The sequence below is a fragment of the Dendroctonus ponderosae genome, unplaced genomic scaffold (genome assembly GCF_020466585.1).
Source record: "Dendroctonus ponderosae isolate FM_Combo_2020 unplaced genomic scaffold, Dpon_F_20191213v2 Dpon_F_20191213_4, whole genome shotgun sequence".
NCBI classification, from domain to species: domain Eukaryota; kingdom Metazoa; phylum Arthropoda; class Insecta; order Coleoptera; family Curculionidae; genus Dendroctonus; species Dendroctonus ponderosae.
The window spans coordinates 5,421,309-5,433,816 of record NW_026018611.1 but is presented as its reverse complement, the minus strand read 5'-3'; the positions used below and the strand labels follow the sequence as shown (position 1 = coordinate 5,433,816).

The window sequence follows — 12,508 nt, the reverse complement described above, 5'->3', positions numbered from 1 at the left end:
ACGCTACTCTAAAAACGAATTTTTATTCGAAAATCGGCCTTCAATATCGTCATATTTTCCAGTGCTAGTGTTATCGTTGAAAAAATAATGCCAGGCTCTCATCCTCATCCTGTTTAAGTGAGACAAGATTGAGAAGGAATTCAGCTTTTGAAAAAAAGTTAAAGTCTAATAATTTATAAATGCATCAGCAATAGGTCAAATTTAATTTAATTTCTTTTTGATTGAAAAAATTATATTATATTTACAACATTTAACAGTCTTCAATAGGTGCAGTTGATTGGTGAGTTGCGTTAGTAATTTCGACATAATTATCTATTTTTGAATGATTTCGGATCTAGTGGACGAGTTTCTATACGTTACAATGAAATTGGATCATTAGCTCCTTTTCGCACGATTTCTGACGAAAGCAGTTCGGACGAAAACGCATCCAAAGGACACCGGCCCACGGACTACACGCTGATATTGACACGAACGGACCACAGTCTACACACTATTATAATCGACGACCGGCCTACTTGACTTTACCTATGCCAGACAACGACGCCGTTACGCATTCCAGGCCATTCACACCGTGATAAGACGTTTTTACTTCAAAAAGTACTTGTTCCTTAAAGTCTTGGGGTTTGCCAACAAACTAAAGTGCGTAATTTGCAAACACCATGATTTCCTTTGATGATCTATTCATTGGAACTAATACGAGTCTTTTGGATAACAGATAAAATAACTCTTCAAAAGCCTAGTATCTCTTTGGCAAATTCCCAGTGAGATATATTATTATCATCCGGAGCAAATTGCAGGTCAATAACAGTCAGATATTCGGAAAATTTACAATTCCTAGTATGTTGCAAGGCATTAACTAAACATGCCTGTGTCCCTCCTGTTGGATGTTGGCCAGATGGAAATTGCAAACTAATACGGGGTCGTTATGATGAATGGGGTGTTTGATTTAGTATCGGCGTCATTGAATAAAATCGAACAAACCCCACAGTGTGTGTGTATGTGTCTTATTCGGGCTTCCATACATAAACGACAGTTGGTTTTGCTGATATATGGTCCCCCATTCATTAGCGCAAAATCACCCCCGAATACTTAAAGGAAATTGCCAAAATTTGTTTTTATGGAAAATATTTGCATTTTTATGTCCAGGACACGACATAATTTTGCTACTTTAACAGTTAATTTTACTAAGAAACTATGTTTTTTAGTAAAAAAACTTTTCGCTTGAGGCAAAGCGTCTCCATCCCAAATATAATCTAAATAAAAAATGAATAACAACAAAATCAATTTGGTTAATTGATCAGTAAACATTAAAAAAATGTATGCACATAAACGCCAAGCTATTTAATATTTTAATCACATCCCAAACAAACAGCATGTGTTTTCCATGTAATATCGGGCTGCATTGTCCCGAACAGATCAACCAGTTAAAATTAATTTCCATGTTGCATTATGGGCGTATCTTTAATTTATGCGAGCCCAAAAATGCAATATAAAATTCCTATTAGATTTTTAATTATTACCCCCGGTAGAATTCAGTCTATTTTGAGGCTATCGCGGTGATGGAATGCTTATCGTACATGTTATGTAATGTTCGAATAAAGTCGAGCCGAGATGCATTTAGTCGCGGTAGGGAAAAGGAAAATCGATTTTTGCATTAGTAAAAAGCGGCTCATTTATATGCACATCATTGCGTGTAAAACCAACCCTAAGGAAGTTCTACAAAACATAGGCCAATGCTTAGACCGTAAAGATATCCTATCTTGTCCGACATTATTTACCCTTGTTTATTCGCTGGCTGTCTACTGATAAGGTTTCTGAAGAAAAAGGGTGAAGTTTAGATGGAGCGCAGCCTTAATCAATAACTATAAAGCTAAATTGCATATTCAAGCGCTGATATATCGGCTACAGCACGCCAGTACCACAGTGAAAGCCAATTAATTTCCTCCAAGTTCAAATGCAGGATTTTTCCGACCGCAGTTGAAAGGTGTTCAATGTCGAAGTGGCCCCTTTTCAACACCCTAATTATCCGTTCAATTTTCTTGTAAATTGACTTGCAAGCTCAAACGGCCAAGCTGAAATTAACACCTTCTCGCCTCTCCGTATATAGCCTGGTAACAAAATAAAGTCCCTTAGTCGCCATACAATTTAATTATTCCTGTAAAAGCGATTCGCTCGACTGTCGTCTAGAAACTTGACGAAGGCAGCTCAGATTTGATTACGTCGCTCAAAACGGCCCTGTTGAAATGGTGTTTTCCATCAATTTGAAATGGAATTTTCGGCGGGAGACAATGGTCCGGAAAGCTATCGCGAGAAATAGTTTTCGTCCTACAAGTTTACCTAATTTGTTCTCTGTGCTTATCACTTCTGATTACTATCTGGACTGTTTTTTTTTTAATTTGTTGGCTTCCCTAAAAATGAAGCGTACTTCAGGTTCAAGATGTTTATAGCTGGCCACTTGTTCCATATCCACTCATTCTACCTGAAAAGGTGTTGATGGCACCAAATTGGTCAAAGCTTTGGCTTTAGATGTGTTAGTTAGCCTTTAGCGCAAGTTCTCCAGAAGCTTTTGGTATCGATGATAGCATATATTGAGCTTCTTTTTGGTTGAATGTGACTTGGTCGAGGTCATCGATGCTTGTGGAAAAACTATGAATGCTACAGAATTTTAGAAAGAGGACAAAACAGTTAAAAGAGGATTAGAGCATCAACTGAAAACAATCTGGTGATTCTAGCTACCAAAGAAACAGTTCTGATAGTTTTTGTACCAGACATCCACAGCGAGTTTAATTAAAATATGTTATTGAAGAGCTCTGACCTTTAATAGTAGAAGAGCCAGACATTTTTTCTGAGTAAACGTTAGGTGAGATGGTCTTCTTTTGATCGAAAAAATATCGCAGGATCCTTTTGATCGTGTGCTTACGGGACACCCTGCATATCTGTTCTGTGTGTTAGGTATAGTAAACTCTATTTCATTTTTGATGTTTCCACCCGCAGATGTCCAGGTCAATTTTTGGTGTTTACGTTTTATGAAGAACGTGGTAATATCGAAGTGCTGGTTCTGTAAGAGGAAGTCCATTTCAAGGGGGTGTTTATTTGTTTTTTGTCGGCACTTTCTTCACAAGTTGTTTCTTTTTCTTATCAGATATTTCCGCAAAATTCACCCGGATATTTTGTACCGTAATTTAATTAGATGAAATCAGTTGGCCTTTATGACATCGAGTTATACTATTTCCAGAAATCGGTGCTTAGAACTGAAAGGCAGTGCCCAGCCGCTATGGACATGTTCCAGGAGAAGGAAAATCCATTACCAACAGGTCCGTATATACGTTAATTTCCAGATACTATCAATAAGTTTAAAACACCTTGAAATGCCTGAGTCTCTGTTTACCCTAGCAGTTTTTAATGAAAATTTGCCTAAAAGCAATGCAAAGTCCAACAATAATTCCAAACGTCCATGGTGTAGGAGCACTTCTTTTTCTAAACAGTTTCAGAGGATTCCCGAAATTGCCTCTGGAAAGTTCTTTGTTTGCCAAATAATTTGTTAAGCTTCGCAAAACTTTCCCTCCTTATGTACGTAATTTTTTTCGCTCCGCTGCAGAGGTTGTAAAGTTGTAAACAAAAAATATCAGGGTTCTCCATTTGGCGCCATACATATAGAGTACAGAGGGCGACTTTAGGCGACCAAGCGAAAAACGACGGTTTATCTAAATGAGTTTAACAGCGCAAATATTCGGCTTGTTTAACATTTGCCCAGATCCATTAATTCAATACAAATAGAAGCACAGATTGATTAACCCAAACACCCTTTAGGGTTATTAATGAAAGTCCAGGACGTTAATTTCGTGACTCTTGTATCAGATAATGATCTTGAACAACCCAATTATTTGTAACTAACCTTCTTGCGCTGAGAAAAGGTGCTTTTTTCGTCCAGGCAAACTGTTGAACTCGATTGAATCCGCATATGGAAAATAGTTAATCAATTTGGAAAGTTTTGTATATTTCACAAAGCGCGCAGTTTCCGCAACATGTACAGTGAAGCTATTAGTAAAACGTAAGATATTTTCAGCTTCATTAGAGTGTGGATCCAGCGAGCTGGATATAACGATCATAAAGGCATAATATTCCATTGAATCCGCGGTTTGTTCGCGTACGCCCTCAAAGGCACTCAGCTGAACCGCACGCGAAATCACGCCGGTCTTGAACACCGACTTCCAATTTCCCAACATCGATTCATCCCCGATGCACTTCGAGTTTCTCAAACTGCGTTGCTTGAACTCCCTTTGTTAGCGAATACATATGCAACTTCCGAGCCTCAACTTTGTTCGAAAGCTGTTATCTGTTATTGTTTCTATATCGCTTTAGATTAGTTTTTCATTTGCGTCTACCACTCCTCATTTTGACTAACATCCCATTACTGAAGAAAGTGCTGATTAATACTTCACAGAAGAAACCTCCATTGATGTTTAAGCAATGGTCAATTAAAAAATGATGCGCATTAATTGTGGAAAAGGCGTTCAAGAAAGTGAAGAGAAGAAGCAATGGAATTTGTAAATGGCAATAAAAAGGAGGACAATTTCAAATTAGAGGACTGAACTATTGCGTGGGATTATAGTTAGAAAATCCAGCATTTGAGGGTTTCAAACTTTTGTGGCTGCCATTCTCAAAAGGAATTTTTTCAAAATTTGGACAGAAAACTCGTATTTTGTATAGAAGGTCACTTTTGTTCTCCAGGCGATTTTACCAAGTTTGAAAAGAAACAATCGTTAGGATCAGACTGTAATGGTTTTCTGCGGGCGGCCAACGTATCGGTTGTGCAGTTTTCCTGTTATTCACTTTGCTTTTCTTTCCAATCGTTAACTTTCGAGTGTGGAAAACTGCGAGATTTCTCAATTAAACCCGCCATCTATTTGCATATGAATGGCAAATCCCACGTTGAACCGCATTGCCCTCCGATGCTCAACCCTAAACAGCAGCTTCACAACTTTCTTTGGTGCAAAGCCCATTTTGCTCCTATTTAAACGACTAGAATCCCCCATCGCATTCCTCAAGAATCCCGCTCCAAAACAGTTGCTTTTGTGCGGATTCCGGTCCTAGCGCAAAAGTCAGGACTCAACCTATTGTTTATTGTTTTCGCTGCCGCCTTCTACTAACACTGTTATTATACAAGTGTTAAGCTCGCATCTATCTTACTTCAACACGGTTTTATGTTTCAAATCGGTTTAATAATTTCTATTTGCACAGTGGAATTACGGCAGTAAAGTGCGTGAGTCTCATTAGCTTAATGTTTTACTCGCAACAATTTAAACTTTCTGAAAGGATTTAATGGGTTTATTTGTGCCATCAACGGGCTTTCTGTTCGGGAATTATGAGATACATTGCTTGGGTTGTTCTACAAAAAACAGCCAGAAATTTAATTTGCTTAGTGAAGATTCTTTGGCATTGGCAAGCTTCGAAAAGTGGGAATCAATTGCTGCCGAATACGCTCGCGGGTCTCAGCCTGAAAGAAGAAATTTGTTCAATTGTCCGTTCATTGGAAAACCTCAAAGGACCGAAAGTGTTACAACACAACAGCAAGTTGCAGCAAACACAAGAGAAGGAACAGGCTAAGAAAAAGTGGCGAAAGTGAAAAATTAAATATCTGAGATGAACAAGGGCAGCAAAATAAATAGGTCAATGGCAGAATTGCAGCAGCTCTCCTTGTCTTTACATCGTCTGCAAAGAAACGCTGGTAATTTAAACTCAGCTTCTATTCTCCCATCGTTGCAATATCGTTTTGCTGACAACCAGCAGGTTGCTCGGCTCTAAAAGCAACAAAAGTTAATAGAAGCCGGCCAATTTATTTCAATTAAAAATCCGCAATAACAAAGTCGTTCCATAGACCTCAAATTCCTTGGTAGGGTCGCATCAATCTCGTCCCGCAATGAAACCCACAACATTTTATAACTGAAAAGGCGGTCATATTTCACAGTTAATACCAACATTACAAGCGGGGCAAAGTGCGTGAGACTTATTAGCTTAATGCCTCTTGGTAATAAGTTTTATGGATTTTGTTTCTGGCCTTTAGCGATGATAATCGTGAAGATCGCATCACAAAAGATGAAAAATTGCGCTCTTATTATGAGCCATTAATGAAGTTTTCGGCGCTTAAAAGCTCGCTGGCTGAATGGAAGCAAGTCCTCTCCTTTGTCTTCCACCTAAATAAAGATGGATATATTGTTTTTGTATAGGCGCCTATGTCTTTGATGTACCATTGTTCAAGACGGTGGAATTGTGGAATCTGTTCGCTTTTCTTTAACAACCGCGATGGAAGTTGATTAATAAAATCCTTTAAAGTACTGTATTCGCTGGCATAAAAATTGCACTTTGGGTTGAATCATTTCAGTTCAATCCACATCAATCTATACGTTCATTCCAAGCGACGGAAAAGGAAATAAAAACATCGGGGGTATTATTAAAACTGCTTCGGACAACCGTAATAACCGAGCAATCTCATTTCCATTCAACAAAACCACCACAACTGCAAAAAACTTAACGCAAGCCATTTGACAAATGTCTGTTTCTGAAAAGCTCATTTAAATGTTGTATTTCCACGCTTTTCTCGATTTTGCTTCCAACTTTGATGGTGTTTATCGGATGAAATATATTAAGTGCAGTTCTTTTAGTGCTGCGCCTCGGTCCCTCTCTTTGTGCAAACTTGAAGTTCCCGTTCTGCATAAAACAATTATGATGGTGGGAATGGACCCGCATGGTTCGTCAGTAAAAACTCCACAATCTCGGGGATGAGCCAAGTTGGATTTATTGTCGACGTAACATAAGGCCCGCGAATGTTAACTAATGAATATTATCGGATAGTAGAGGGAATTCGGATTGGTTCTTTATCGGAAAGCTTCGGAAAGTTTGTTTGTATTCTGGCCGATGTGCCATCCGGAACGTTTTGATCCTCAATTATCTCAACGACTTTATGGCTGCTTCAATCCTATTTACTTGCATGGGAACTGCTGTTTTTGGTTGACAAGGCAAAGAAAGAAGCACAAGTTTGTTGATGTCTTTAATACTACACCGTTGCAGGATTTTGATTTAATGCAATTTTTCTTGTGTTTAATGTTGACGTTGTGCTGAGCACTTCGGCACGTCACTGCTTTTGCGGTAGGAAACATTATAAATTTAGCAAATTTTCACTTATTTGAAATTAATTTAATTGAATTAACCTAATTGAATGATGTAAAAAGGAGCGTTCTTGCTCATTTTGCTTCCGAGAAATGCGCAAGAACGGGACGGAAAACTCTAACTTTTCTTAAGTGTTTAATATTCAACTTTCGCTTTCTGGGTCGAAACTATATTCACTCATGTCGTTATGCCTGAAGCGCATGTTCAATTCTCTATCCAACGGTGCCAAAACGAATTCTGTGGCTCAAATGGTTCTTGAGACACTTCGAAAAAAGCAGTGTCATGTTTGAGTCGATTTTACAACTCAAAAAGAAAACACGCAAATCTGAAACTTCTTGAAATCAGGACTTTTTTGGGAAATCTACCAAAATTTATTTATCGATGGGTCACTTCCTGAAAAGGCCATTTAGTTCTGTCTGGAATGATGTGAAAAGGAGCGTTCTTGCTCCTTTTGCTTCCGAGAAATGCACAAGAACGGGACGGAAAACATTAAATTTTGGCATAATCTTGCATTCGCTTTGTGGGTTAAAACTACTCAAATTTCATTCATTCATTTCTTTTATTTTGCTTTTATTCGAATTTTCTCACTCACGTTGTTATGTCTGAAGCGCATGTTTAATTCTCTATCCAACGGTGCCAAAACGAAATGGTTCTTGAGAAACTTCGACAAAAGCAGCGTCATGTTTGAGTCGATTTTACAACTCAAAAAGAAGAAAAGAAAACACTAAATTTTGGCATAATCTTGCACCTAAGTGTCTGATATTCAAATTTCGCTCATTCTTGCAAATTCTTGCAAATTCTTGCTCATTTTTCTTCCGAGAAATGAGCAAAAACATAAAATTTTGGTATAATCTTGCACCTAATATTCAAATTTCGCGTTCTGGGTTAAAACTACTCGAATTTCATTCATTTTTATATTTGGCTTCTCTGGTCTTTCTATGAAATATTTTGTTACAGTTTTCATGTGTTATCCACTCTTTACTTAGTCGTTCTTCATTCTTCAACATTTTTTCAATTTCCCTGCCGCTTTTCCAAGTGAATTTTTCTCGTCCGTGCTTCTAGCTTTTCCCTCGATTTTTTTGCAGTCTTCATTCAGTGCCCCACTTATTCACATACCTGACATATTATTACGTGTTTTATGATTTTTCCGTTTGGTATCTACAATCTAATTTAGTTGATAACTTTTTTACAGATTTTCAAGTCACATGGATGGATATTCTTGAACTCAACAAGCTAACAGCAGTGGCTCAGAAAGTCAAAGCCACTTCCAAGTAAGCAAATTTCCTTTTAACCAAGTCACAATACGTTTAAGTTGAATTATGTTTTTTTAAATTACTTGCACTGTACAGGGTGTTCCACGAATATGGACTGGATAATTAGCAAAATTCAGTATTCAGAATTATTATTTTTGCATTGGGCAATTTTCAAGCTCCAAAACTCACTCTCATTTTGTGAATGTACGTGCTGTATTTGCGACTCAAGTTGTGCATTTTCCATGACATATTTCTGTGTTGTTGTACTGAGCTGAAAGCCCAATAGGAAGCATTCAACTGGCGGGCGAAAATTGGCAAACCTAAAATAATGTGTGTTAACGGTGACGTGCTGACATTAACATGTTTTCAAATTGTTTATATGTGTGTGCGAAACGAGAGATAGATGTGTTGATTAATTTATTAACTTGAGCAGTTCGGATCGATCAGCCATTATAGTTGCATTTCGCCGCGATCAACGCTTAATAAAGATAATTACGTGCGGGAGTGAAAGACTGGTTTATGTTAGTTCATCGCGCTATCGGCGGAATCGACATAAATAAATGGGGTTCATTTTGGAAAGTGCGGAAAAAATTACGAAGTAGACCGAAGAATATTGATTGATTTCGAACAAAAGGGAAATGCTGTCAAAGTTGAATTAAAATAATTAATGTGAATAACTTGAAATTGACCTTCTTTTATTGACATAGGTTTTCCTACAGTCTTTCCTCGCTGTGGCACTCAAATACAAAATACACGCCAAAACTTCGATTCATATCTTTCCCATCCTACAGCCGGCACTCGATGCTTAAAGTGCAGAAATTCTCTTCATAATCACAGTAAATCCTGATTTTTTGAGAATTTTGTAATTGCGGGTATGAAGATCGTTTTTTGCATAAATACAGCCTTTCTTTACAGTTATATCTTCTAAACTAGGAAAAGGCAAATCAACAGGAAATTAAAGAACTAATTTTTTTCTGTATAAAAACCGCTTTTAGAGGAACGATATTTAGCATCATCCTGTATATCTTTAGTTAGTTAGGATCATGGCTCGGGCCACGGCCATAAATTGAGGAGATTCTGTAATATTGCCTAATTCAATTAGACGTTTGCTAACATGAATTGTGGGCATTGCATTATTAATTAAACGCCGTTAACACGTAAACCGAGACAGTAATAAATAATATTAGTGCAAACCCAGTAGTGCATCGGATACAATGAAGTTTATTGGAGAGGTTCAATGATTGAGTAGATATTCGACTTGCATATAGAAAATTCATTAACGGTTGCGGTTGCTTTGAGGTGCACAATTTGCACCTAGAATTGAGCAATACTGTGTCCTAATAGATTGTTGTTTGAAAAGAATCGTCAATTATATAATGTGTGCAAATTGAAGCGAAATAATGCTTTTATTGAACTAATGGAAACTGCGTTTATAATTTTTTTAACTGGACGCGTAAACAAAACGCAATTTTTTTCGAGCCATGTGTGAGTCAAAATTCAGGCATTTTTCCTGCTTTGATCACAGTCTATTTAAATATTTGCTATCTGCTACGTTTATTGTTTCAGCACAGCTTGTGGACAGAAAATGATCAGACTGTTGACTTTGCTCTTTTAGCTTTCAATATTTTCACTTAGCAATAAGAATTCCAAAGTAAATACCGGAAAAATGCAATTGAAAACCCGCCGATTTTATGTCCCGAACTTGGGCGTTAAAACTACAAAGTCGCAATTAGTATGGAATGTTTCAGGCTTGATAGGAATTTGGGCAATTATTTCTATTTCGGTTCGAAAGCCACTATTTACGGGCGCTTGACTTTAGTCTAGTAACGGCTTGAGACCAAAACTGGCAACTTTTAAGCGCTCAAGGTAGTAAGTTGGAACGCAGCAACGCACAGGTCAATTTTTATCTCTCATACACTTCTATGTGTACGAGTTGGATAGCCGATGTCATCTACGTTCTTGAATTCAACCATTCATCCCGCTGAAAGCAAACACGCCTGTGGGTGCCAATCGTTTGTGCTAGCGAAACGTTAGGCGACCGCCTATATAATCAGCTGAAAGTTCAATTCCATAATTTTCTTTGCCTTGTTGCAAGTGATTCAGACAAGTATTGCAAAATATCTGCGAGTGTGTATTAAAGTGTGTGTGCAACTATATTTGCGAATAAGTGAAACGGCTGAACCCGAATGGAATTACTGCGAATCGGTGCTAATAATGCCGTAGCTGAACTGGACAAGCGATATTGCAGACCTTAATTTAGGTGATACAAATTGATCTTTGCGTCCGGCAGACCGACTACATGGTGTATTTATTGGTGCTAAATATCCGCATTGAAATCGATGGTAGACGATAGAGTTTCCAGTGTTTTCTCCCGACTTTGTGGGAAACATTTAAGTAAAGCTTTTAAAAAAATATACGTTTCAGCAAATAGTACAACAGAAAAAGTTTTAGAAACGAAGCAATACTTTGTAAATTAGATGAAGCCGAGCAAAGGACTAGGCTGGTGACTTTCGACGAATGTAGTTTGCAAAAGTTCAATCAACTGCAATAGAAAATATTTTATATTTATATAAATTACTATTATAAGGGGAATTGAATCCCTGAAAAAGTTGATGGTTTGCAAATTTTCGACATAAACTTTATACCTGCAAAATCTGTTGAAACTCTAGAAAAACCTGAAAAAATCCAACAGATCCTTACAGCTAAAACTGGACCACTCTGTTGATAACGCACAAAATCGACATGAATATTAAAAACTATCAAAGAGCCTACATTTAAACCACATTTGCACGTTCAATATTCGAGTAGGTTAACAGTCAAATTTCATCAGTGATTTCAATTGAAATGCTCTGCATAAAAATTTGACTAAAAGCAAATAATTCCGTATAACTTGTTCGCATTTTCACGCGAAAATTCGCTATGATCAATTTAAAAAAATGAATCCCGCCTATTAAGGGGGTGGCTTTATTTAAGCGCAACTTAAACCCCACATAAATGGATTCGCCGAGATCCCAATAGCCCCATTTTCCGGCGCTCAATCAAGAAAGGCAAAGATGGCAGTGTCTGGTGTACTGAAATTAGGTTTTGGAAATTGGCTCACTAAAGCCTCATGAACAAGCTGGAACTGATAAATTTCGACTACCCAACTAGGACTCTTAATTTGTTCAAATTGTGTCTTGTGCATGAGAATCATTTCTAGAAAGTTGAGAAATTGGACACGACAATGAAGCCTCATTTTCACTTGTTGTTTGATTTTGAAAGGCTCTTCGTTCAATATTTTCAGGACTCGCAGCCCCAATTAGCTCCTTATTTAGGCGCGACTGAATTAAAGTTGTCTTCGGCAGTGGACTTGCCTTTGAGGTCCATTTAGTGTAACTTGTTACTAGAAATAGAAGCTTGTTTGGTGTAGGATTATCAATCACTTCTAGGCGGGGTGAAAAGCTTATTTCCCTGAAGTGCAAAACGTCCTTTTGATGAAACATTGCACATGCCACGAGTTTCACCTCGCATTCGTTACTCTGGATCGGGCCATGTAACATCCCGGAGTTGTCTAGCCGGAAATGAAACGATTTTTGCTGCAAAATGTTAAATCTCCAGCAGATCTCATGCTAATGCATCCTTCCAGCGTTTCGTTCAAGTTTCTATAGGCCCATTTTCCAGAGAGTTAATTTTATTACGCGATCTCAATTTTCAGCCCGAGATGCTCTGTCGAGTTTCTTAATGGTCGGCCCGACTACTTTCGCGTGGTATTTCCAAGTGTTAAAGGTGTGTTTAATTGCGTCCTAAAAACTTAGTTGTTAATTACTGGTTTTGGGGAATTTGCGAGCTGAAGCAGCTCAAAAATGATTCAGAATTGTTTTTCAGTCCGAAACAGTGTCGTGCTCGGGGGGCGCGGCTCAACTTCGACATTAAACTCTTTCTCTAATGCTTGTTTCGAGATTTTTTCGTAAAAACTGATAGATTTTCAAGCTTTCGGGCCTGAAGTTGTCATGGTGTGAAAGTCGTAAATTTGTTAAGCTACATATTGGCTTATTGGATAGTGATTTATTTGCAGTTGAGATGCTTAAACGGACTAAATGGCTTTGCAG

At 37.8% G+C, this 12,508-nt stretch overlaps 1 protein-coding gene across 3 annotated transcripts in view; it reads left to right on the top strand.

Moving 5' to 3' along the window:
• The window catches only part of LOC109544081 (heterogeneous nuclear ribonucleoprotein C-like 3), a 115,305-nt gene that overhangs the window by 27,114 nt on the left and 75,683 nt on the right, over positions 1–12,508 (top strand). For 2 of the 3 annotated variants that reach the window (XM_019914114.2, XM_019914115.2), the window contains exons 2-3: positions 3,236–3,314; positions 8,360–8,438. In XM_019914114.2, the coding sequence (XP_019769673.2) occupies positions 3,236–3,314; positions 8,360–8,438 (158 nt within the window). The remainder of the gene's footprint in view (positions 1–3,235; positions 3,315–8,359; positions 8,439–12,508) is intronic. The other variant, XM_019914117.2, reaches the window with a different exon arrangement.